Genomic DNA, 25,459 nt, shown 5'->3' on the forward strand with positions numbered 1-25,459 from the left:
TGAACAGAACACAAGGCAAAGTGCACGGGTGCACTGGAGTTGACAGTACTGCAGGATGTCCATATCACACATATTCCCTGCTTTATAGTCCCTGGGTGACTGAGATAAAGGTCCTTAGTGAAATGCATTGCTTGTATACGGTGTGGTGGTGGGGTGCTGGGGTAATGCTGGGATGGTTATATACAAGGATTCCAAAGTGCTGCCTTGTTTTCTTCTAGCCAGAGCTGAAAGCAGACTGTCATTTGTTTTTTTCTGACAACTCTCACGGGCATCTGACAGTCTCTCCTGGTGTCACATCGCGAGAAGTTCAAATCCTTCCCCCAAATGCCATTCCTCCGTGACCCCAAGAACCAGCTGGTAAGTTTGATTTGCCTTAAATATTTGACCTCAACTATGCATCTTTGCCATCATCGGACCAACTGAACCACAAGCCACAGAGCTGGATTCTCTGTTCCCCAGGTAAGAAAACCCACCCCACACCTCCAAAAATAATGCATGGAATACAAGGTTGATTTGAGTATTTTATTTATAAATGTACATTTACTATAAAAGCTGTTGCATTTTAGACAACTTTTTATTTTTATTTTTTTACTATTTCTCAGAGGCATTTTAGAATAAATATCGTAAATGAAAGTTAGTGTAACCGATGTAGAACGCTGGCCCACCCAGAACAGTAACATCTTTTGGACGGACTCACATGAGGTGGATCATTCAGTTCATTAAATCTTACACTGCGTATAGATAACTAGCATATGTATTGCTTTAATAACACTACATAGAAAGAATGAGAAAATGTCATGAAAGTTTGCTAGTGAAAAACAAAGAGTTACCCATTTGTTTTTCCTTAGGAAAGAAGAGGGACTAGCTTCTGGAGTATGAGCAAAAAACATAAAATAAAATCAGATCTACTTCCTCAGGAACAATAAATCACTCACTTGCCTCATCGGTTTTTTAAACAAACACATTTACATTATAGCTCAACAGCGCAGGGCATTTTGTTTTCCTGGGATCTCAAAGATTATTTGAAAAGAAATAGATCATACTCATCTTACTGCATTGGAAAAACAAGATCTAGTCTGCCTAAGCTGCCATGTAACCGACTCCAAATGAAATATAAATCAAATAGAAATAGAAACAGTTGGCAATTAGAATTTAGAAAATGTTGGAGATTATTCTGTGCTGGTGACTAGTGTTCATTATGGGAAAGCACATTTTGCAGTTGGAGAATGGGGCTTTATTTTTCTTGACTCAATTCTAGCTTCAATACATGTACAATGAGTCTCACTAAGAAATATTTATAAATGGGTCTGTGAAACCAGAAGAGAATGTGCAATATTCATATAATCCTCACATAATGGATGGAGTTCCGCATGTAAAAAGTATTCTATAAAAATCGGTTATGAATGACCATATTGTACATGTTTTGTGCATAAAGTACTCTGCTAATATCATGCAAAGTGTAAACATCCACATTATCAAAATATTTAATAAAACATGCAGGTGGTTAATCAAAATATTGGACTTAATATGTACATTTTCAAAACTTTTTTCTTTTAAATTTTTCCTTATTTTCTTTTTAACTTTTTTTTTTTCCTGTAAAACAGCAAACACCTCCATGAGAAGTCGTGGGAACTTGGAAGTGACTTCATCTCTCTTTGACATACTGCATCCATAATTCATCGCTGACCATGTGCAACAGCTTTGCATTTTCTAAGGCACAATTTTTAATGAAATGATGTGGAGATTTCAATCCAATAACAGCTCATCCAAATGATAACGTGGTCAAAATACCACCAGTGGCTGAGGAAATTTCTGCACCTACATGGAACCCACATGCAAAAAACCGTCTAGCGTGGAAATAAATAATTGCTAGCCATACTCTATAAAACACAGGAAAAAATTATTGCTTACATAACGAAAAATCTACTTGACCTCTTTTTATGACTACATTAACCTATTGGGAGTGTTTCCATATCCTATATTCATGAGAGGTCATCTTCACTTATTTGCCATCATTTTAAGGCAGAATAAATAGTTCCTCTTTCCCCAGTCTTAGAGAAAACAGCCTGGAGATCTAAGTTTTGATGGTTTTTAGTCACTTGATTCCTTTATTGTCCAGCTGAAACTTATCACACAGGGCAGAAAATAAGCCAGGTCTCCACAAGAGTTTCTTTCTGAACTCCATGAGCAAGGTCCAGAATCTTGATAGGAAAGAAGGTGATGTAGGAGAACAATGGAGCTCAGATGTCCACTGGAGTGGGCAGGACACAATCTGAGCTGAAGGTTCTTGCTGATCACATACCAGTGGCTTATCACATCCTATGTCATGTGGATTCCATTGGAGTGGACTTATTTAATGCTTTTCTTTGGATACCTGTGTATCATGCCCTCAAGGAGAACTTGCAGGTAGGGTGAGCAGTGATCACACCCAATGATGGCCTCATCTCCATGCCTCATATTAAGCCTTTCATTGAAGACTCCAGATCTAGTGTCTGGGAAGAAGCAAACAACCCACGCCTCATGCCATCATGGCCCACCACTCTTTTCAAGATTAAACTTCCTCATAGATTTTGGTAATAAGTTTGGAAAGGATGACTGAAATATCTCCCTCTAGTTTCTTCCTACCCTTTGGCAATGTCCTAGAGTTTAAGTCTAGCTGATATTGCAAAGGTTCTCTTTATTTTGATGGACCAGCCTATATTAATGATGTAACTTCCAAGATACACAAAATCTAACACTAACAGTGCAATAATTTATTGGTTTAACTTCTACCCCAAAAGATAAGTAACACAAATGTTTTCAGGATTACAGTATATATTATCAGACTAGTGTCTTTGCATTAAAAACAAGTTATAGCTCAGAGACAGCTCACTGTGATGCTTAGTTTTTCTGAAATGCATTAAATTTATGCTCCTGTCTTAGAACACCACATGTCTCAAATTGGCATGTCTTGCACTTTCTGCAGCTCAATTTTGTAAACATAAAGTCTTTAATTTCTAGAAATACTAAAACATAACAGGTTTATTGCATCCTTTAGTTACTTCCCAAAGAAGAGAATAACATTTTAAACCGCAAGCCTGTTTGGCCATGCTAAAACCATTTTTTGAACTCTTCAGGATCATTACAATTCAATATTCTTTTGTATATTGCAAAATAACATGGAGTCGGGGGAAATCTCACAAAAACAACAACAGAAAACCAGGAAAAACACAAATACTGTGCTATAAAAGAACAGAAACAACCTTTTAGAAGAGCCTGTCAGAAATTAGGTGAATGTTGAGAAGCCCCTAACTTGGGAGTTTGTTATGCAATTGCCAGGGGACACCCTCAATCAAGAACAGTGAGTGAGTGATCTGGAAGCTTGAAAACCACGTCACAATGTCGTCGGCTGGCCAGCACCTGTGAGAAAAGCAAACAGACCAGACATTTATTGCTTCAAATATTTTAAAACTGCACCCATTAGCAATTTCCTTTGCCAAAGTCTTTTCCCAATGTACCACCCTGCTGCTTAAAGCACGGTCTAAGGACACGTGGTACACCTGGAGGTTTGTGAGCAATGCAGATCCACGTTAGCATTTCAGACCCACTGAGCAAGGTGGTACAAACCCACTGAAGTTTAGCTCAACTTCTCTGGATTTCCCCTAAACCAAATGATCTCCACATTAAGCTTTCTATTTTGTCTTCTGCAGCAAATAAGCAAGAAAATATTTTTTTTCTCAGTTTCTTTAGGTTTTGGTTTAAGAATAAATCAATTTAAAAGGGAGGAATTTGACATATACATATGATCTAGAAACAGGATTTCTAGATTTAGCAAGCAAATACTCAGTGAAATTTCAGGTAAATAACACATACTTCTTTAGGACAAGTATATCCCATGTGATATTTGGAACATAGTTGTGCTAAATCCAGAGCAGGCAATATTTAGCAATATTTTTTATAGTATATATAGTTCTATAGTAAAATACATGGTTTATCTGAAATTCAAATTCAAAAAGTTAATTGGGTATCTTGTATTTTATTTGGCATCCCTACCAGGAAAGGATTAAGTTCCTTGTACTGAAGCAACCACAGCATTGGAAAAGACCCCAGTGGTTTGCATTAAATACATTTCTGGAGAGTGAGTGATGGAATAGAACCCACGTTCGAAGACACAGGCACCCGACACCCAAGCACAAATGGCCCAAGTTAAACACGTGACAGCTTGAATTGTGACAGGTAATTTGTTTTTCACTTCCATTCCCATTTACATATGAACTTAAAAACTGTTTACATTGCTTTTAGGAATTGCATTTTAATATGCTGTTATGCTATTTTTCCCTCCAAGAGAAAAATTTCATTTAAATGTGACTCGTTACTTGGAGAAAATACGATTATATATTCAGGTCTTATTATTTCACCAAAAGAAATTATTTTGTTTCACTTGGAATGCCTATGATGTCAACCACCCTTCACCTCAATCCATCTCCCCTCTTCTCAGCTCAGATCAAAGGAAAACAGAAAAAGAAAGAAAAATGATTTTTAGCCATTTCTTCCTATTCTGACTCTTTTATTGCATTTGGGAGATATTCAAGTGTATTTATGCTTCTCTAGTCAAGTTATTATCTCCTCCACCTAGTCATAAATATAAATAAATATATTTTTTAGGACACCAAGAAAAAAAATAAAGAACAGTATTCTCATATGCCAGTCTTTCTCCTATCATGTGTTGACTTAATTAAAATTAGCCTAAAATGATGCTAATGTTTATCTGGAAAAAAAAACACATAGAGGGAGTTAGGAAAATTTTGGGAAAATAATTGGAGAGAATGTGGCCATTATGACCCAATATTAAAACATATTATGAAGCTACAGTAATTAAAACCATCCAGTAATGGAGAATAAATAGTTTAACAAAACAAAATATCTAGAAACAGACTTAAATATATATGGGGACTAAGATTATGAGAAAGTTAGCATTTCAAATTAGTGAGAATAAGAGGAATTATTCATTAAATGATATTCACAAAAATTGACTGAGAAAAAAATGAGGCTGGATATCTAGCTAATTTTTTATTCCAAAATGATTCTTGATAACCTCATATTTATACATGAAAAAAAAAACTAAAACCAAAAAATTCTAGGAGAAATCTCAGCTAAGTTTATTGGTACCTTTTGAATAGAAAGCATTTTTTAAAAGGAGTACACAAAACCCAGAATCCAAAAAGGAAATAAAAATTTAAATTACCTAAAGTGAAAATCTTTTGTCTGAAAATAAAACATGAGATGCAAAAAACAATCCTAACTACAATGTGCCGCAAACATAACAAAGGGAAAATGTCCCTTAATCCACAGAGAACTCAATCAGGTATGACTAGAAAAATGCACAGAGGAGAAGTAACTCAGACCCTGAGGTGCAGCTCAGTGGTACAGTACTTGCCTAGTAGGTGCAAGGCCCTGAGTTCACTTCCCAGTACCCAAAAGAAGACGAGAGAGAGAGAGAGAGAGAGAGAGAGAGAGAGAGAGAGAGAGAGAATCTAAGTTGTGATTAAACACATGAGAAGATGTTCAAACTCATAATTAAAATTATATAGATCCAGAGCAATGAGGTTTCTCTGTAGCTAGTAGAAAAAACAAAACAAAACAAAACAAAACACTTTTTTTCCCTTCTTTTTTTTTGCAGGGCTGAGCATAGAACCCAGGGCCTATGCATGCTAGGCAAATGCTCTACCACTGGACTATGCCTTAGCTAGAGTAGATTTTTTTTTTTTTTTTTTTTTTTTTTTTTTTTTTTTTTTTTGTACAGGAGATTCAATCCAGGCAGAGCTTTGCTATTTTATTTTGAGACAGGGTTCTCTAAGTTGCCCAGGTGGGTCTTGTTATCCTCCCACCTTGCTGGGTTTACAGGCATGTGCCACTGCACCCAATCAAAGCAGAGATTTTTTTTTTTTTAAACATATGGCTATATCTAGAACTGCTATCTCGCTGAGCCACAACCCCAGAAAGGGATCTCTGGTAATTTGGGGGAGGGGAGGCGGTACACTTTCTAAACAATGGTTAGGCAAGATATATGAAAATTTAAAAAACACATCCACATGTCTTTTAACTCAGCTTTGCTACTGCTCAGAATCTATTTTAGAGATGCTTTCAAATGTTCCTCAAGATATAGACAAGAGGGCAGGGGTTTTGACTCATTGGTGGAGTGCTTGCCTAGCATGCACAAGGCACTGGGTTTGATCCTCAGCACCACATAAATATAAAATAAAGATATTGTGTCCACCTAAAACTAAAAAATAAATACTTAAAAAAGAGATATAGACAAGAATGTTCCCTGGAACATTTAAAAATAATACTAAAACCCAGAAACAATCAGTTCCATTCCTGGACAATTGGTGTTAAATGATAGTAAGTCCATACAATAGAATTGTAGACAGCTACTAAAAAGCCATGAAAAAGAATGAGGAGAATGAGCATGGTAAATGGAAAAATTGCTAAGATATATCAAATTAAAAACAACTGTGGGGCTGGGGTTGTAGCTCAGCACTCGCCTAGCACATGTGAGGCACTGGGTTTGATCCTCAGCACCACATAAAAATAAATAAATAACAGAGGTATTGTGTCCATTTACAACTAAAAAAAAAAAGTTTAAAAAGTAACAAAATCTAAGCACAGAACAGCATGACTTTATGATTGTCATATTTGTGAAATAAAACCCAAGACATATCCAGGTATTCCATCATTCAGGTATGTACCTCCAGGTGTGCAGGTATGTGTAAACATACATGAACATCCATGGTGTCCCTGCCCCCAAGAAATTATTAGGAAGTGATAACTCTGAAGATTTTTACTTTTAATTTGGTATGTTTCTAAACAATTAATTTTTCAATCATATCATTTATAACTTCCATTTATTTATTTACTCATGCTTTTCAATAGTGATAGAGGTATCTAGGCAGAGAGATAATGGGGCCTTTTGCTTTCTTCTTTGGTATTTCTTAGAATTCTAAAAAATCCTAGCAAAGGATTACTAGGATTATTTTACCTTTATATAAGGATATAAAACAAATAAGGAAAAAAAATATAGCCACAGTCTACATCCAAATTGCTTTCTTATTTTTCATCTTGTTACAGGAACTCCATGGAACTTTAGATTTGGAATTAAAAATTGTTAATGCCCTTTATATCTGTATACGTAAGAGAAAAATTCCTGGCCTAGATCCAACAAGCTAATTTCCAAAATAAATGACAATGAATCACCCAACTATTCAATTAAAAAAAAAATCTGGATGGAAACAGGTCACTGTCACCCAGAGGTGGGCTCAGGATTGTTCTCTGTTGGCATTCTCCAAGCACTCTAAATGATGAAAGAAATTCAGAGCTACAGCACTTTCCAAATCTTCCTGCACATCCTGCAACCTAACACTGCCCTCTTCTGGTTCTGTGATTCACATGCAGCTCTCTCACTGAGGTTGAGAGAAGTATAACTTATAGGGGATGATAGAAAAAAATCACTGTGAAACCTGCAAAAAAAAGGTTTAGTTTTTCTTTCTAGTGTAGCAAAACCAAACAAATAAAAACTCAGGTTAAAGAATATGTCTATAATTATTATACATTATACACATGTTTATGTATTTGTGTGTATATATGTTTTTATGATCTATATGGTATACTATTTACCCCATGTTCTAATACATACACACACACACACACATTATATATATATATATATATATATATATATATATATATATATATATATATTTATATAGGTATAAAACTATAGTCATATATTTCACACAGGGTATAAATAGTCCTCTTTAAAGGCAGTAGCTCTATGTTAGAACTGTTTTGACTTCAAGTCAAAGATTTATCATACATTGAAACCATCTAGGTTTGATTGGATTTTTATTTTCTACCATTTTACTAATAGGTATATATTTCTTTGAATTTTCTAAGTTTATAGCTATAAAACAGCTTAATTTCAATCTTTATTTCTAAAGTCTTCAGTCTTGCAGATTGAGACCCATGTAAAAAGACGATAAAAAGATTACTTCTTTGAGAAAGAATAAAGCATTCCTGAATTTCAAACTCCATTTTTTCACTCTAGTGTTTTGAGTCTTTTCTGCCTGAAGAAGTTACATCAAAGGTCGTCTGTTGTCTACTAGAGACAGAGGAAACAGACAAACCACTGGTTATAGTCAGATCTTCTGAACAGCAGCTGGGCAACAGCACCCCCTGGTGTCTTGCAAGGGAACATGAACCTTTCCCATTAGACAGGTGTAAGAGATAGGAAGGCCAGCTGCTCTGGGAAGCTCCAGGGCAGCAATTATTTGTTAAGATCTTATACTATACTAAGCTATGGAGGATTCAAAGAGAATAACCACATATTATGTAATGAAACTCCTGAGTGTAGGGTATAGCCACACTGAGGAATTGGAGCTTGCTTTGATAAACGGTGGAGACTCAGTCTTCACATTTAATCAACTCCAAATGGCACTGGTCTTTGAAAAATATGCCTGGACAAAGTGTTCCAGACCTTCCATCTTCCTTCTAGGTCACTGAAATCCCCATGGTGGGCTCAGGCAATATCTCAAACCTTGCCTACAGTTTTTATCTGCTGTTACATTCATATACCAGAATATAAATGATAAACTATAAACCAGATAAAAATGGTATTTTCACATTAGCAGTAACTTCAGTAAGAAACAAGTCACTGTCACCCAGCGGTGGGCTCAGGATTGTTCTCTGCTGGCATTCTCCAAGCACTCTAAATGGTGAAAGAAATTCAGAGCTACAGCACTTTCCAAATCTTAAATAAGAGGTTATTTCATTATCGTTTCTTTTATCTCAGTCCTAAGAATCCTTTCTCGTGGGTTTGGAGTGTCAACTGATGAGGAAAACCATATGAACTCCTAAGAATGGATCCTATGAAAGCCAGGTGATTACACCTGCTCATCCTGAGTACTCTCCCAGCACTTACTTCTGGATCGCAGGTAGCAATCATTACAGTTCAGAAGACCATTTCGAATCCTAACATCTGTCCCGCTCACTGCATCTCCAAGCTGTCCTTTACAAATTCCACACTAGAGGAGAAAAGATCAGATATTATAAGATGCATAAGAAGTTCTTTATCATGCTTACTGTTTACATGAACAGTACATAATCCTTCTCCAATGTTGATATCTTTTTCCTTTGTGTAATACTGGAGATTGAACCCAGAGGTGCTTTACTACGGATCTACATCCCAACCCTTTTTATTTTTTTTATTTTGAGACAAGGTCTTACTAAGTTGCTGAGTCTGGCCTTGCGATCCTCCTGCCTCAGACTCTTTAGTAGCTTGGATTATAGGTGTGCATCACCACATCTGGCTTACAACCTTGACATTTGCTGAATATCATTTAAATATTTAAGTATTAGACACTGCACTGGTAGTCAATGTATAGCAAAAAGAAAATATACATTTTCAGGATTTCATCCTAACTCCTACTTATTTTACAGAGAAAGACATTGATTCAGAGAAGGTAGTTGATTTGTTCCAAGGTTGTGAAGCTGGTGTAGTTATCTCATGGACTTCAAAGTCTATCCTTTAAACCTTTGTGATATAGTATTTCTCAATCAAGATGAGAAATTTTCAACAGATTGACCCTTGGTGGTTTTGAATAAACACACGGTCAGTGCATTATCAATTAAAAGTTGTCTATCAATAGCCTTCAAAGGCTTTGCAGCATTATTAGTATCACCAGATCAGAATTATTAGGAAATAGCCATTCCATTTTGTATTTCTACATCAAAGATAATGATTCCCAGAGGAACAAATCTACTGGGATGGAACTCCTTTCAGCCAATCAGCCTGACCGCAGAAGGAGACTCTGGAGATACTCTGCTGTTTGATCCAGACAAAGTGGCATTGGGGATTGGTCCAGGCTCCAGCTCTTGATTCATGTTCTAAGGTCACCTGGAGCAGAGGGGACTTCATACAGTTACAAGCTGTACCTACATTGTGTTTTGTCTTTGATCAGGTCTTGGTTTCATGTGATTACTAGTATTATTAAATTAATAATTTGGCAACAACTTCATTTACTATCTCTTAACTTAGAGGCAGAGTGGGATTTATTTTAAACTCATGCATTTCCTTTATAGCCAAGAAAGCTATCAACAAGAAGTAGGGCAAAATTCCAGAATGAAAAAGACAGTTATACTGGTATTATGCAGAGGAAAAAAATGACTCTTATTCAGAGACAGAAGGTTTATCTTCAAAAGTTATGTATTGTACCATGTATAGCCAGAGGAATGAGCAGTTGTGCTCCATTTGTGTACAAGGTGTCAAAATGCATTCTACTGTCATGTATAACTAATTAGAACAAATTTAAAAATTTTTAAAAAATTACATGTTAATTTGAAATGTATCCATGAGTAGAAAAAAAGGACACCATATACTGATCTAGTTCCACTTATAAATTTTATAACACATCTGGCATACCTGGATAGCTCGCCTTACTTTTAGGAGATCTGGTACTATAATCTAGGCCTCCTCATTTCAGTTTGTTGATTCATTCATTTAAAAATATTTACTGATGCCTACTCTGCCAGACATAGAAGAAACAGTGGTAAGCAAGATGGACGTGTTTCCTGCCCTATGGAGTTTACAGTTTACTAGAGGAGATGATAATTAAATATTTTGATAATGAGTGATAAAGACTATGACAAGTTTTATAAGGGCCTATAACAAAGGTAGCTGATGTCTAGAGGAGCAGAACAGCTTCTCTGAGGGACTGATATTCAATCTGTGATTATAGACATATTCATTCTGAGAACTATAACTTTGCAACTAATTGTAACCCCTTATCTCGTAGAAAATCATTCATTGGTCAAAGATTAAAACTCTTTGACATGCAACCACAAGGGTTGAAGAAACAGGAAGATGTTACATTCCAAATGAATCCAGATGGCCCTCCCTGTCTCCTGGTATTCCATTCTCAGCTTCCTGCTATACTCTTCAGCAACAAATACTGTATGGTGAAGACAAACTTCACAGGTCTGTGTTGCTTCTCTACTCTGACATTCCAGAGGAATTCAGGATAGGAGAGCTTAATCCTGTAGGATGGAGTCTACCCACAAGGGTGTACCACTTGGGGTGAGGGGTCACAAGGCCTCCTGGATTTACAGAAAGTATTTCTCAGTGTAGGATAAGGCCAAAGACATCACAAAACTGCATTTGGAGAAAAAAGCATTGAGTACCTACCCTAAAACACTGGATGTGAAAATAGAGATTGAGGGTCTCGATGATCATGGCTGCTCCTTTACCCAAAGGAAGCCCACAGGAAGAGCACAGCTTCTTCCCACTGATAGACCTAGATTAAAAAAAAAATGTGTAATAATAAAATCTTTGGTTTAGAATAGTTGGTCAAATACATAAACACGTAACCTCATGCGAAAATAGAAACGTGGATTTTTAAAAAATGTTTATTTCATGAATGAAATGAGAACTACTAACTTGACAATAAACAGAAAATTAAGCATTAAATATAAATTGCAAACAACTACTAGACTGAATACAAGAGTCCTCCATGGTGATACTGAATCTGGGGTGTGCATGTGTGTGTGTGTGTGTGTGTGTGTAAGTTATTTGTTCCAAGAATTCTGTGTAGTAGTCGACTCAAACACCTTGGAATGATTCAATATGTTTATCATATGTTTTCATAAGACCCCAAAAGAAAATCAAGTTTAGCTGGGCTAAGGTCTCAGTGTTGCTTTAAAATTTTTTCATAAATAGGTTTCTTGGCCCACTACGGCATTTCTCTTTACTTAAGGGAAGAAATGTTCAAAAACAGTCCATTGTAATATAGCAGAACAGGGACCAGGCAGAGGGCCCGAGGTACGGGATCTGTTCCCTGCTCTGTCATCAAGTTCTGTGATCCGCTGTAAAGAACTCACTATGGGTTTCCCTTCCCCCTGCAGAATGAGAGGGTTGGTCTAGATTATTTCTGCCCCGTCTTCCAGGGCAGACACTGTGAGTCTGTGATCCAGGCTCTTGCCTTCTCTTCTTGAGGGCAGGGCAGTACCTACCTCCTCCCTGTACCCCTGCAGCACAAGGCCTAGCAATGGGCTAGAGTCCCATTCAGTAGAACAACACCAGGTGAGGTCCTGGGCAGCACCCATCTGAAACTAGATGGCCAGATGCAGCCTTCCTACAGCTCAGACCAGATCGCAGTGATGCCCACTGCTGGAAAAGCCCTGGGCACTGGACTCAGGGCCAGGCCTTGGGTAGGAGAGGCCAAGTTCTACCAAGGAGCTACACCCCTAGCCCTAACGCAATATCATTTGAAAGCTAACAAGGGACAGGGAAAACAGAAAGGAAGAGCACAGAAAAGAGAAAGAGTTTTATTAGTATTTCTCTCTTATCCAGTAGTTAAATGAATTTCTACATCAATGAGAATCTCTGGGTACAGACTAATATACGTCGTATCTCTGTGAATGGAACAGACAACTTTTAAAAATGTCATGGGGCCCAATTAATGCGGAAGCAATCATTAGAGGGCTCGAGAGGTTAAAAAAGAATGGCGTTTCCTTGCCCAGCCTCCTCCTGGTTCTCTGTCAGAGTGTCAGTGGATCCTGACTGGAAGGGGCGTGTGTCTTGCAGGGAAAGGCACCAGCAGAGGAGCCCAGTGACTGTCTGGTGGATTTTATTATTAGATTGCAAGTTCCACACAATGATATCAAAGCCCTGTGGCCACCACCATAACCAGTGCCACATACTTGATGTGGGCTGTGGTGGGCTGATGAGTCTGCAGGCAGATGGGTATGTCGGAGGAGATGTGGGGGAGCAATGCCTCAAAAGCACTTGGCAAGGACTTATTTGGCTGAAATGCTGCTTGGCAAACTCTAGACCCAACAAAGCAGCCTCAGAGAGGCTTGCTGACCTCTTGTACCTGTTTGGTGACTGGCCAGGAGGGGTGGGAGAACAGGGGGACAAGGGCCCAGCCTGGAAGTACTCTCGTGGGCTTTTCCTGTAACATGGTAAAGGAGCCAAAAATTATGACAAGAAAAGAGAGGCCCAAATCCATAAGAAAAGACATTTTATATTTCAAAAAAACAAAAAAAACTTCCTTGATAACCAAATCAGAGACCTTGGTCTTCTAGGGGTCATTAAAAAAAAAAAAAAAAAGAAAGAAAAGAAAGAAAAAAGAAAAAAACCAATAAAACAAAACCCAAACCACCCCCCCACAACCCCCCCCCCCAAAACCCAGAAATAGTAATTCTGCCTCACAAGGATTGTCCATGCATTTGCTACTTAAAATCAAAACCAGGATGGAATGCTGGCATTTTTAGTTAAAATCTTCTTTGGTTGAGTTTTTCAATTTACTCATTGAACTGCTTTAGAACACTGAGTAAGGTATGAAACTATGGACTTAGTGGGCAGGTCAAGGTAAGCAGGGCACAGGGGAAACTCATGAGGAGAGGCCAGAAATACGGGCAGACCTTAAAGGAGCTCTTTAAGGTCTTTCAGCAAGGGGTTTCCACCTTGAATGCGTTCCTGAAGGGTGATGTTTACAGGACTTTACAGCCACCAGGAATGCCACAGGTAGTGGTGGATCTTCCCGCCCCAGCAGGGTTGCACAGAGAAACCCTGCCTGCGACTCACCTCCCCTGGCTTTTAGAAGTTAATTTCATTTAGATTAGTAAATTAAGGAAAGGGGGCACAGCAGAGAGAAGAACAAGTGAAAGGAAAATACCCAGGTAAAAGCAGACAGAGCAAGACTGTCTGTTTCCTGGTTGATTTCAGCATCATTTCCCTCAGCTCAGGGCCACCCTAACCTCCCTCCTCAGGCAGCTTGTCTTCTGTAAAATGTCACACTCTCATGCCTGCTAGGAAGGCACTCCACCTCTGGCCTATGATGCCACCCCAAAATACAGTTCTTACAAAATTAAAATGGGGTTGTGGCTCAGTGGCAGAGTGCTAGCCTCACATGCACGAGGTAAGGGGTTCCATCCTCAGCACCATGTAAATGTAAAATAAAGATATTGTGCCCACCTAAAACTTAAAAATAAATATTTAAAGAATAAAATAAAAAATAAAATGTAGTCCAAGGCAGCTACCTTAATGAGTGAGCCTAAAAATTTCAGCATAATATTTTTTTCCTTGAAATGATATTCGTCTATACACTCTGAGATAATTTAACTCAAAATAAATAACTAATGTAATAGAACTGCAAATTCTATCCAATATTTAGATTTCTGGGATAAGAGTATAACTTTACCTTTTGTATATTGATGTATTCAGAGTAAATATTTACTTGTCAGGAAGGCTGTCTCAAGCTTCCATAAATATTTTTGACCTTGTCTATGAGATTCAATTGAGAAAAAGCACAAAAGTGCTGCTGACATCTTGCCATCTCACAGTTCCAATTTTTCTGCTTCTAAGTCAACACATTTTTTAAAAAAAGGAATTCCATATCCATCTTATTTGGATACTCACTTTCGCCTTTCGCTTGGAGACTCCATCTGATGGTTAATGTTTCTGTCCAATGGGAGGGTTTTTGGCTTCACATCTTCTGACATGTGCATTGGTGTGTTTGATACCTGTTGATTCTGGGATGGATCTAAGGCCAAGTAAAGAACATAAATTCTGTGCTCAGTAAAATCACCATATTGCCTAATAAGTCACTTGCTTTACAGGGCTAATGCCTGCTGAGGTCTCGAAGCAATTTCACAGAGGCTGTGGGCACACAGTGGCCAGGGAGGCCTGGGTATCCTTGGCACTGTGAATTAGTTGAGGAAGGAAAAGAGATCTGGAGCCGGGTCCTTTTACCTCATTGATTTTTCATGTAATAACAAGAGTACTAAAAACACTGACTTCTTATGTATCAAAGAAAGCACATTTGGGTGGTTGTAATTATAACCTGGAATGGAACTTCTATAAAGGTAAACACCCATTGCTTTCTCTGATCCATGGATCACACCAACTGTAATGTGGTTTAAACCCATAAGGCACCTTAATTAAGGCATCCAGCTTCCTCAGTATCTCTATGTGGGAACATAAGTCAATGCTTATGAATGATTGCCAAACAATGTAAACATATGAGTAGACCATACCCTAGAAAACACAAGGCAAATTCATTCATTCCACTTTTAAAAATGTATCTTTGCTTAGCAAATTTGCTTTGGCTATAAACACATTCATATGGTCATCCTTTCATCCTTACCATTCCTCTTACATAATCCCTCTGCCTCTAAACTAAGTCAAGAAGTGTCTGCCAGCAGCAGATATTCTCAAAGTTTCCTTAGCGGTTAAAAAACAAACAGATAAGCCAAAAACCCAAACAAACACAAAATTCAAACTCAAAAGAGTGATTGAGATGCAGAAGCCTTGAAGCAATGATAGATTTGACATTTAAGTTTCAGTCCTCTAGGGATAACCCTGAAGATCTGTGACATGGGGAAATGGATCGTTTTGGTGAGGAATGAATGTGACTTTTATTCAGTGGTGGGTCTGGTGTATGGGGGACTCAGGTGAGAATGACTGTGGCTTCTGCAGGGAGCTGGTGGATCCTTCTCAACCTTTCAGCACCTGAATTTCAACTCAGCTTTGTGGATTCTCCACTTCTGTAAGCACTTTATGGGGAGATTATATGCACTGGGGTGGAATGGGGAAATTTGAAAACGTCTTAAAATGCATTGCTTATGAAGGTCAACGGTTTTCTGTATAGTTACTTTTTAAAAAAATTTTTTTAAAAGTGCCCAAACCTGCTCAGGTCTTACTGGTCCCCAGTGATACTATATGGAGTCTGGGGATGTGGGGTGGGAATTTATTAATTATATATTTAGCATAAGGTAGAAGACCAGGCTCTTAGAGAGAGAAGCTTGCAGTCAGCAGAAGTTATATTTGTCTGGACAATGTGAAGAGTCTTACAATAATTTAAATATTGAGGTTAATCTTCTCCATTCTTACCCTGAGCTAGCTGTGGGTTCACCCCACAGGATGGGGCTCCAGCCTCTGTATCCAGCTGATCTTCATGGATTCCTCTTGATATGGGATTCTCAGAGTCAGCCAAGGGTCCTTGAGTTAGGCTGTTAAAATAGAGAAACATTATTTGGAACAAGGAAAAAAGCAACTGGATTGAATTTACTTACCTATCCATTAAAGCACAGAAGTACTAATTACAAATTGAAAAAAGACATGAGACTGCTTATATGTACTTTTTACTTTAAACCAGATTGAAAATATCAAAATATTATGCATTTGTACCATCCATAAATCTAGCAAGCTCTAGAATTGATCATTTCTGATGTTCTCCTTGTCCACCAAATTCTGCATTCTAATCATTTCAAAGGCTGCAGGAGCTAACTGGAATCTCCCAGATTTTCACAAATGGAAGAGCTCATTTGGGCCACATGGGACCTTTGCAGCCCAAGGTAGTTCACTGGCCTTTCAGTAACTTCTGTGTGCAAGGAAAGGAGATACAAAGGAGAAAAGGGGGTAGTTTCTAGTGACAAGGGCAGTGTGGGTAACTAGCAAAATTCATTTTAAAAGCCTGTCTGCAGAACCAGGGAAAATGCACATAAAATGCTTTTTTGGCGTCATTGAAGTCTTCCTGACTAGTAATTTTCATTTCATAAAATGAGAAGCCCTTTAAACAGCATCAACTGGAAACAGATGTGTTTATCCAAAGACAATGCAGTCTCTGGACATAGGCTTTTAGCTCTTAAAGCTTACAGTTCACTGGGTCTTCTAGCTGACAAGCACAGGGAAATTCTGAGGGTAAAACCCCACCAGAGGAGTGCTGCTCCCAGGCGACCTTTAGAATTGGCCAGTCTTTGAAATGACACTTAGCCTTTCATGTCTTTGGGTCTCTCTGTATGCTAAACTTGTGTGCAGATATGTACACTCTTGCTGATACGTGTCTGGTATCTTAGGCCCTAGAGGTAAACAAGTGTCTCATAGAGAATATCCTGGTGGCACAGTACTGCCCACTTCCTGGGCTTTTTGCAGCTTTCTTCTTGGTTAGATGGGAGTGGAATCAATGAACCGATCACAGCCCACCACTACACCAGAGTCTACTCCAGTCTGAGCACTCTGATGGCCCCACGGTTTCTGGCTTCCTTTTCTGACCTGTAGAACATACTGGAGCCCGCAGCGAGGCAGTTATGCACAACCAACTGATTAGCTGATTATCCTTACTATTATCAACCAAAGCAAACATGGCTTCTTAGGGTGAGGGCATACCAACAACCAAGTTCAGGTCCACAGTGGAACCACAGTAGGTGGTTCGCCAGGGCCTCATTTCAACCTCTGTCCCTCCAGACACATTTACCCACTTCAGGTGACTGATACTTAGGTTTGGAGCTTTGAATCGATAAGAAACTTCTTTGATGATTTAAACTGCTTCCCCTTATTTAAAAAAAGGTTGTGCTTATTTTAAAATAAGGCTATTTATATTCAAGAGCATAAGGACACTGACTTCAGAGCTATTATTCATATTGTACATAGTCAAGCAATATGTAATGCATTACTGGAATGATCACTTCAAGGCTGAATATGATTTGCATTAGCAATGGTTACCCTTCTTGGGGGTGAATTTCCATGGAGATCCTGGGAGGGGCTCATACCTGTCCTTCTCCTCCAGTGGATCGCTTTCCCTAGTCTTAAGCAATAAGTCACTGTCATTCCCCGGGAATGCTTTCTTCTGTCTTATCTCTTTTTCTTCATCTTGACAGTTTGCCAAAGCCATCTTATTCTAAGGGGAAAAACAAGGACAAACTTAAATATAATTTTTAAATGCACAAGAAGACATTTATCTCTGGCCATGGGATATCTGAAGCATTTTCTTTCTGAGACACAAAATTTTTATTTCTTTACCTTCAATTTCTTATTAACATGTATTAAATGTTCAAACTAATGGGATTCACACTGCTGTTTCCATATATGTAAATAGTGTGCATTGATCCTATCCATCGATCCTTCTTCCCTTCCTCTCCCCCATGAAGGATTTAACCACATTGCTTATAGTTTAAAGAACAGTCATTTAAACTAGATGATCGTAGTGATTTCTAACAATTTACAATAAATGTACAATCTGGATTTCTCTCAAATATTATCATAAAGTGGAATTGGTTAAGAACCCTCACCTCTGGCTTTGAAATAAAGTCACAGGACTGTTTATTTCAGGACAAATGGCTTTCTGGTATCCAGGGGATATTCTATCCTATGCAGATTATGGACCAGGCAGGTTTTGGTATGACTTCTATCCAGTACCTCCATGACCTTGTTGGAGGATGTGGAGGTAGCCTGGCCTTTCTAGGCTCTCTCCAGCCCTCCAAGACACATCAATTTCTTGTGGAATTTTTTTTTTTTCCGTTAGAAGCAACTATTATGGAGGCTGGTGGAGAACAGATTGTGGGCATCTTTGGTGTGGCCAAACAATGCCAAGGAATGCATGGGGTGGCGAGAGGAGAAGATGCCTGTGGAAGGAGTGAGCAACCCAGAGCCAGGCGGTGAGGACGTTCCAGCACGTGGCATCACTATTGGAGGTTCTGCCAAGCTGTCTGGGTCCATGTGGCCATTGCAACAGCTCTGGGTCTCCTCGGGGAGAGGGCAGGATGTGGCCCGGCAATGGCAGGGCAGTGGGTGAAAGGGTGGTGCAGCCGCTGACATGATCCGAGGGGAACAGCCAGCCCTGAGTTTAAACTGTGGAGTTTGGTGGGGAAGCTTGGCCTTGTGCTTTTATACTTCTACTTAAGTTTATTTATGTCACAAATTGCTCTTAATAAATGTCCTCACCACTGTCCCACTGCCTTCAGTGACGGAGGAGGAGGTAGACAGCTGGTCTGCAGAACTTGAAGAAATAGTGAACGGAACCACAGTGTCCTCAATTATCTTACGCTCCTGAGGGGAGTACAGGAATTGATGAAAGGGGGGAAATAAAAAAATACATATTTGTCAGGAGAAAAATTACACTAAGGAACTTAAGGGGGACAACAACGCATCAGGATATGTACAAACAAGCAAGGCATTAAAAAAATAAAACCCCTTATTTTCCAAAAGCATGCCAATCATATAACGTTTCTATGGGTGATAATTTAGAAATAAACATTGAATTTAGAAAACCAAAGTCTGAATGAGTATAATTAAAGAAGTTAAGAAGTGCTATTAGGGATCTGACTATCTAACAACAACAAAAAACCTTGTGGTAATTTTAATCATAAACAATTTAAATAACATAAATAAAATGTAGCCACTTTCAAGTTCTCTGATGTGGTCTTGTTCATTCAGTTCAAAAAATCAATAAATAAAATGAAACAAAGTAGAATTCTTCTCTCTGTATCTCTTTAGTACCATATAATAAATGTAGTAATAAGAATATACTTATTTAGCCTCAATACCAAAATCATCCTAGAAAATTAATTCATTGTGACCAAACATGCTTGTTACAAACAAGCACATACACAATAAATGAATTGACTTTTTTTCCACATCATCTCTCTAAGCCTGATCAAGAATCAGACTCTAATAGGTGATCAGATGTAACTATTTCATCTCCTTGACTGTGGCTCAATACACCCTTAACATATTTGGGGTACTGTTATCTTTTAGAGTCTATATGACTTTTTTTTTTGAACTGGGGACCTAACTTAGAGGTGCTTTAGCACTGAGCCACATCCCCATCCCTTTTTTATTTTTTATTTTGAGACAGGGTCTCACTAAGTTTCTTAGGGCTTTACTAAGCTCCTATACTTCCCCTGAACGTGTGTGGAGGCTGGTGTGAGATCGGGAATAAAGAATTGCTGTTTGTTTGAACCTACAAAGCTGTGTGGTGGCTCGTGATTCAGTGCCAGCCGAGACATTGGCACTTGGCTTTTGGCATTCTCCCACTTGTGATCCTTCTGCCTCAGCCTCCCAAGTCACTGGGATTACAGGAACGTGCCACTGTGCCTGGCTGTGATATGACTCTTTTAAAGAGGCTGGTAGAGTCTGCTGAGAGTACAGCCAGCCAGACACAGCCACATGCATACACATGCCACAGACTCAAAATGTGGTGACACACTTTAAGGAATTGGGATGACAAGGTCAGACTCCTTCTTGGGAATTTCCTACCTCCTCATAGTATCTGCGTTCTTCCTCTTCCACCTCCTTTTGGGCCTTTTCCCACTCTTCCTTCAGCTTGTCCTGTTCCTTCTGGTATCTCTCCTGTTATGGGATGTCCATAGATCGTTTGGAACTGACCACTGCATACACCTCTGGGATTTTTTTCTTCCTCTACATCACCATGTACAATATGTTGCAAGAGGACCTTTTCGGGGTAATATTCTGAGCCTAATTGATTCACACCATAAAAGGGAAACACTACTTTGTGCCACTGAAACACTTTAGGAACCTAAAAACCCAATAGAGAGCAGTTGTTTTCTGCTGTTGTGTTTTGTAGAATTACTCTAGAGAGTGATAAGAAGTTTGCTTGTGGAAAGAGGAAAGATGGAATAATGGAAAGTTCCCACAATCTTCCTGAGCTTGGGTTTTTGTCCTAAATCAACAGTTTGCTTCAACTGGGCCTTGCAGGGATGAGTGTTGCCATCCCAGTGATAGAAATACGTTGCTGGCTGGGAACGTAGCTCAGTGGTACAACACCTGCCCAGCAAGCACGAGCCCCTGGGCTCCACCCCCAGCAGCAGGGGGCAGAGAGAGACAGACAGACACTGGAGTTCCTGAGAGCTGACTAGAAGGAATGAATAAATGGAGATTAGAAATAATGCTTGAAATGAGAATTGACACCTGGATGTCTTAGGGATGGCATCCTGACATGACAGAGACAAAGGAATTATTGATGTGTGCTGCACAGACTCCAATTATTTTAGGCTGATGATTGTCAGTCCTCTCTCTGAGGCTAAAGCAAATCTGCACTTTGCCTTCCAGGAAGGCATTGGGATGTTTTCCAGGTATTACCCGTTAGGTCACTATCTTAGGAGCAAAAGGACTTCGTTGGAATGTCCAGAGACTGGCGTTCTTACTGATGCTCCAGTAAAACCACTGTTGGTCAGCCCATGGTGGACTCTTAAACTCCAGGTAAAAACTTATTATCAAAACTGGATATTGTATTGTAGAGGTTAAGAGAGAACTTTGAGGAGCTTTTCAGAACACAGGAGACCCAAATCTATATAACAGCTGAAAAACCAAGCAAAGCTTCTTATAGGCTTATCAGTTCCAGGAACCTCCTCATGAGCTTCACTCACCAGGAAGATGCAGGCAGTGAAAGATGCATTTCCTGTGTGACACATACACCCACCCCCACACACAACCACACCATACATATACTACACACACACACACACACACACACACACACCTTGCTTCCCTGCTTTCCTTCATAAACACCTTGGCTCACAACCCAAGATGCCACATCGGGTAACCATTTTTTGTGGGACAAGGAGCAATGCCCAAGCCTGGTGCCTGCGTCTATGATCATGGCCACCCTTCAGAGTGTGACAGACAGAGGGCCAGGATGGGACACAGATGCCCCTGTCTTCTTTTCTCTGTGGAACTGTGACTCCTGATTGTCTGGGGAAGAAGCAGCTGATTTCCAAGATAACAGCAGATGGCTAGCCCTGATGTGAGGTCTTCCCCAGGGTCCTAAAAGTCCCAACCACTCTGGGATTTTGATGAATCAGGTTCTTTCTGATATTTTGGTATTGAAGGTCTAAGCCTCTGCAATTTTCAAAAATGCCAAATTTAACTTGCAGAACTAATGTACACTAAAATTGACTAAATATCTAACTCTCTACCCCCGGCTCTATAAGTTAGGCTAAAAGAAGTAAAACAACAGAAAAAAAAAGATAAAAAAGAAAATTTAAAAAGTAAGTAAAATAAACTTGTATTAAGCATCGCTTTCTGACAGCAGAAGAAAGTCATCAAACTTAATGAGATTTAACATTCTTCTCCTTTAGGACTTTTTGGTAGCCTCAGCTCTCCTAGGAGTGTAGTGGAAAGAGCATATGTTTTAAAGTCATGTAGACTTGGAAATGAATCCAGGCTCAACACCGGTTAGTTGTGTGACCTTGGACAAGTAACTTAACTGATGCAAGTTTAGTTTCTTCAGTTTCAAATAGGGGCTAATGAGACACACTCTGAAGGGCTATGTGAGGATTAAATGAGATAAAAGTCACCACCAACCACAGATTCTGACACATCCCAAGTATTCAACATAGGTTAGTTTCTAGGGTTACCAGGGTACTCTTGGAAGCCCTACTAATCCACGAAGCAGGCATGAAGCCGGTGGGGACATGATAAATGTACTCCCAGAATTCTTCTAGAATTGAGAATTAGCAGCTTTTACTCAAAGGTGAGTAAACATTTCTGCTTGAGGAACTAGACTGAAGCCAAATTTTACTCCACCTGTATGCTAACAAATAGCTTTTGGATAATTCATCTCACCTTTACTTGAACTGGAAATTAGTACCTAAGGAGGTGACGAATGGGTAGACAGAGCCTTAATCAATACATGGGAGTTTTTCAAGTGTTAACATGAATGGTTTCTCCTGTTCATCACTGTACCTCTGACAGAGAGTTAGATACAGGATGCTGCGGCCTGGATATGAAATGAATCGACTTAGACTCACCAACTTAGCAGAAGAATTGGCTGCTATCCGTTTCCCGTGCTAACAATAGATTTAATGCAACAGAAATAAAGAAAGCATCATCTAAGGAAGGGCAAGGGAGGGGCAGCAGCAAACCCAGTCCTACCTGGAGCAAACGTTCCTGCTCCTGCTGCCACTTTTCCTGTCGCCTGCGCTCCTCTTCTGGGTCCCATGCCCAGAATTTAAACTGCTCAGAGAAATAAAACCAAGATCAGAATTGAGCTCTGTTCTCAAGGACAGGCCAGGACAAGAGAAGACCATTTGCCTCCAGCCTGGCACCTAATGTAGATATACAAGCTCAAGCCTTCCTCTATCTAAATGTGCTTTTTGGTGGTGGACGCCAGTGTTGAATCTTACTCTCTCTTCAATTCATTTCCAAGATGCTGGTGTGATCTGTGAGGCTTTGAGAACTAGTAAAAACATAAAGTAGCTATGGGGTCGGGGAGGCTTTGCTTCATTTCTTTTAGAAGTGATATCTTAATTGCATTCACACTCTTAAGCACAAGATGATCTACATACTGATCCTAGATCCAAGCCAATGGGACCAATTATTTCAGCAGAAATGAATTTTGTATGAACAAGTGTCGGCTGTACTATATAGCTAATGCTTTATATTGCAATTGCTTTTCCATATCACCTTTCCCTAAAGTGGGCTATTTAACTCACCAATGACCACCTATGGCACCTAGGATCCAGGTAAGGGGAACCCCCCTGACCTGGGGCTGGTAAAACACTCAAACGCAAAGACTTAAAAAAAAAAAAACCTTAGCAGAAGGTTTTTTGCAAGTTTAGGAATCAACTGAATGAACTGGAACACAGCTAGTCCTTAGAACCCATGGGTTTTAACAATCACAGAAAGATTTCAAAAGGGAGTAGGTATAACTCAGTGGTAGAGGGCTTGTCTAGTGTGTGCAGGGTCCTGGGTTCCATTCTCAGCACTTCAGAAAAAGAAAAAAAGAAATATTTTTTTTTAAGTTGCATCTGAACTAAAAAATACAGACCTTTTCCCCTTATTATCCCCTAAACAAATGAGTTAACGACAAGTTACATAGCATCTACATTATATTAGGTATTATAAATAATCTAGAGAAGATTGAAAGTATATGGGAAGATATGTTAGGGGTTATGTGCAAATGATGTGCTGTTTTATCTAAGGGACTTGACCATCTAAGGATTTGCATATCTGACCAAGTTTTGGAACCAATCCCCTGTGGACACTGAGGGATGACTGTAGTTAGAGAAGGGGGCATAGTCCAAAGCAGGTGCCTGTGCTGTAGAATATGGGACTGGGAGGGTTCAGGGATGGAAGGGAGAGAAATCACAGCCTGCCTCTAGGAAATCAGCAAAAGATGGGATCCTTCATTTAAAGTCCAGCCACCCCAGGCACCAGAGTAGGTGCCAGGCAGACCAAGCTCATCAATAACTATGTTCTTCTCTTTCCTCTGTTCTGATGGAATGGTTTTGGGAGACACTTAGAACTCCCTGGGGATCCTGAGTGGCAAAAGAGAGTGAGGGTGAGGGAGTTAGGGAGGGATGGGAGAGGCCTAGCGGGGCAGGGTGGGGAGCAAGCAGAATCTACCTCCCCCCAGCAGATGGGAAGCTGGCCAGGGTCAGTCCTGTCTAAAGGTTTGACAAGTCCAATTACAGCCAACCCACTTGCACCCTGCCCTATCTCTAACAGAGGTGTATCACCACACAGGTGCATGATGGCCAGTCAGCCCAGGGAAGCGTCTCAGGCCATTATCACTTTAGTATATTTAGGTAGATGAGATAGATGAAATGAGGGTCTCATTTTGTACTCTTCGTGTGATTCTCACAAATAGTGGGGATGACCATGATGTTCACAGAATAGTAAAGAAAGATAGGACTATAAGATTGGGAAATGTACTTCCTGTTTTCCACTATCATGGTTCATGCAACATATATGCATACCATAGGTTATAGCAAGGTATGCAGAGGTACTTAATTGTTTATAAACTAAAGTTTCCCAAATGTCCTCAAATGACCATTAAATGTCGTCCTAGTCTATATGTGTAATAAGAATTGTAATGCATTCTGTTATCATATATAAATAAAAAAATGTCATCCTAGTGTGAATCCCCATTGGAAATTGTACTGGATTTTAATGTTGCTGGGTCCTGGTATTCCCCTAGGACTTGGAGGCAGTTGAAATGTCCAGAAGTTGGGTTTGGCCCTTCATTGTGGAGAAATCAGATGTTTATGTGACTAAAGACAGAGGGGGACCAGTGAGGAAAGTCCAAAAGAAGAAAAAAATGAAAGAATCCATTAGGAATTAATTAATTTTCAGATCAATGCTATGTGGAAATCTCAAGAGTAAGTCACACAGCGGTAGAAAGATGGAATGTGGGGTGGGGATTCAGCTCAGAAAGCACTGCACATTGGTCAAAAAACGAAAGAGAGAAAACATTTGAGGAGGAAGATGAGGAGGAAGATACCAGTGGAATAAACAAAAGGGGAGAAAAGTGATCCTCCTCCTTTGGTGGTTATTTGCTGAATACTTACTGCAGCCTGGGGTTGGGGGTGGGTTGTCCCACTAAGAGGCCCAGCCTGCAGAGCTCATAACTGAGTGCACAGAATGATCATCAGAAGAGAGTAACTCCCGTCTCAAGGACAGGCGAGAGGTGCTAGAGGAAGTCAGATTGGAGATCACTGAGCCCACTTGGCCCTACAATTTATTTGTTCATAGGTCTGTATCCCCCTCCAAGGCAGGGATGCCTCTTTTCCCTTTAAGGATCCCAAGGCCTGGTGTTTTAGGCCCTCAATAATTATGTTTATTGAATAAATGAATGCAAGCCCTTCATGGGGGTGATGGGATCCTGCGTTCACGGGACCTGGGGCC

General features: G+C 39.5%; 1 protein-coding gene across 16 annotated transcripts in view; it reads right to left on the reverse strand.

Annotated features, from left to right (window-relative positions):
• Nucleotides 1–508: 508 nt before the first annotated feature.
• The window catches only part of Limch1 (LIM and calponin homology domains 1), a 313,082-nt gene continuing 288,131 nt past the window's right edge, over nt 509–25,459 (reverse strand). For 7 of the 16 annotated variants that reach the window (XM_026387215.2, XM_077803376.1, XM_026387209.2 and 4 more), the window contains 10 exons: nt 22,706–22,786; nt 20,069–20,161; nt 18,755–18,859; nt 17,584–17,711; nt 15,926–16,044; nt 14,453–14,576; nt 12,897–12,983; nt 11,219–11,327; nt 8,957–9,059; nt 509–3,399 (listed from right to left, as the gene is read on the reverse strand). In XM_026387215.2, coding sequence (XP_026243000.1) covers nt 3,374–3,399; nt 8,957–9,059; nt 11,219–11,327; nt 12,897–12,983; nt 14,453–14,576; nt 15,926–16,044; nt 17,584–17,711; nt 18,755–18,859; nt 20,069–20,161; nt 22,706–22,786 — 975 coding nt within the window. In that variant the 3' untranslated portion in view covers nt 509–3,373. The remainder of the gene's footprint in view (nt 3,400–8,956; nt 9,060–11,218; nt 11,328–12,896; nt 12,984–14,452; nt 14,577–15,925; nt 16,045–17,583; nt 17,712–18,754; nt 18,860–20,068; nt 20,162–22,705; nt 22,787–25,459) is intronic. The other 9 variants (XM_026387225.2, XM_026387174.2, XM_026387165.2 and 6 more) reach the window with 5 other exon arrangements.

The sequence above is a fragment of the Urocitellus parryii genome, chromosome 10, assembly GCF_045843805.1.
Source record: "Urocitellus parryii isolate mUroPar1 chromosome 10, mUroPar1.hap1, whole genome shotgun sequence".
Classification (NCBI taxonomy): Eukaryota; Metazoa; Chordata; class Mammalia; order Rodentia; family Sciuridae; genus Urocitellus; species Urocitellus parryii.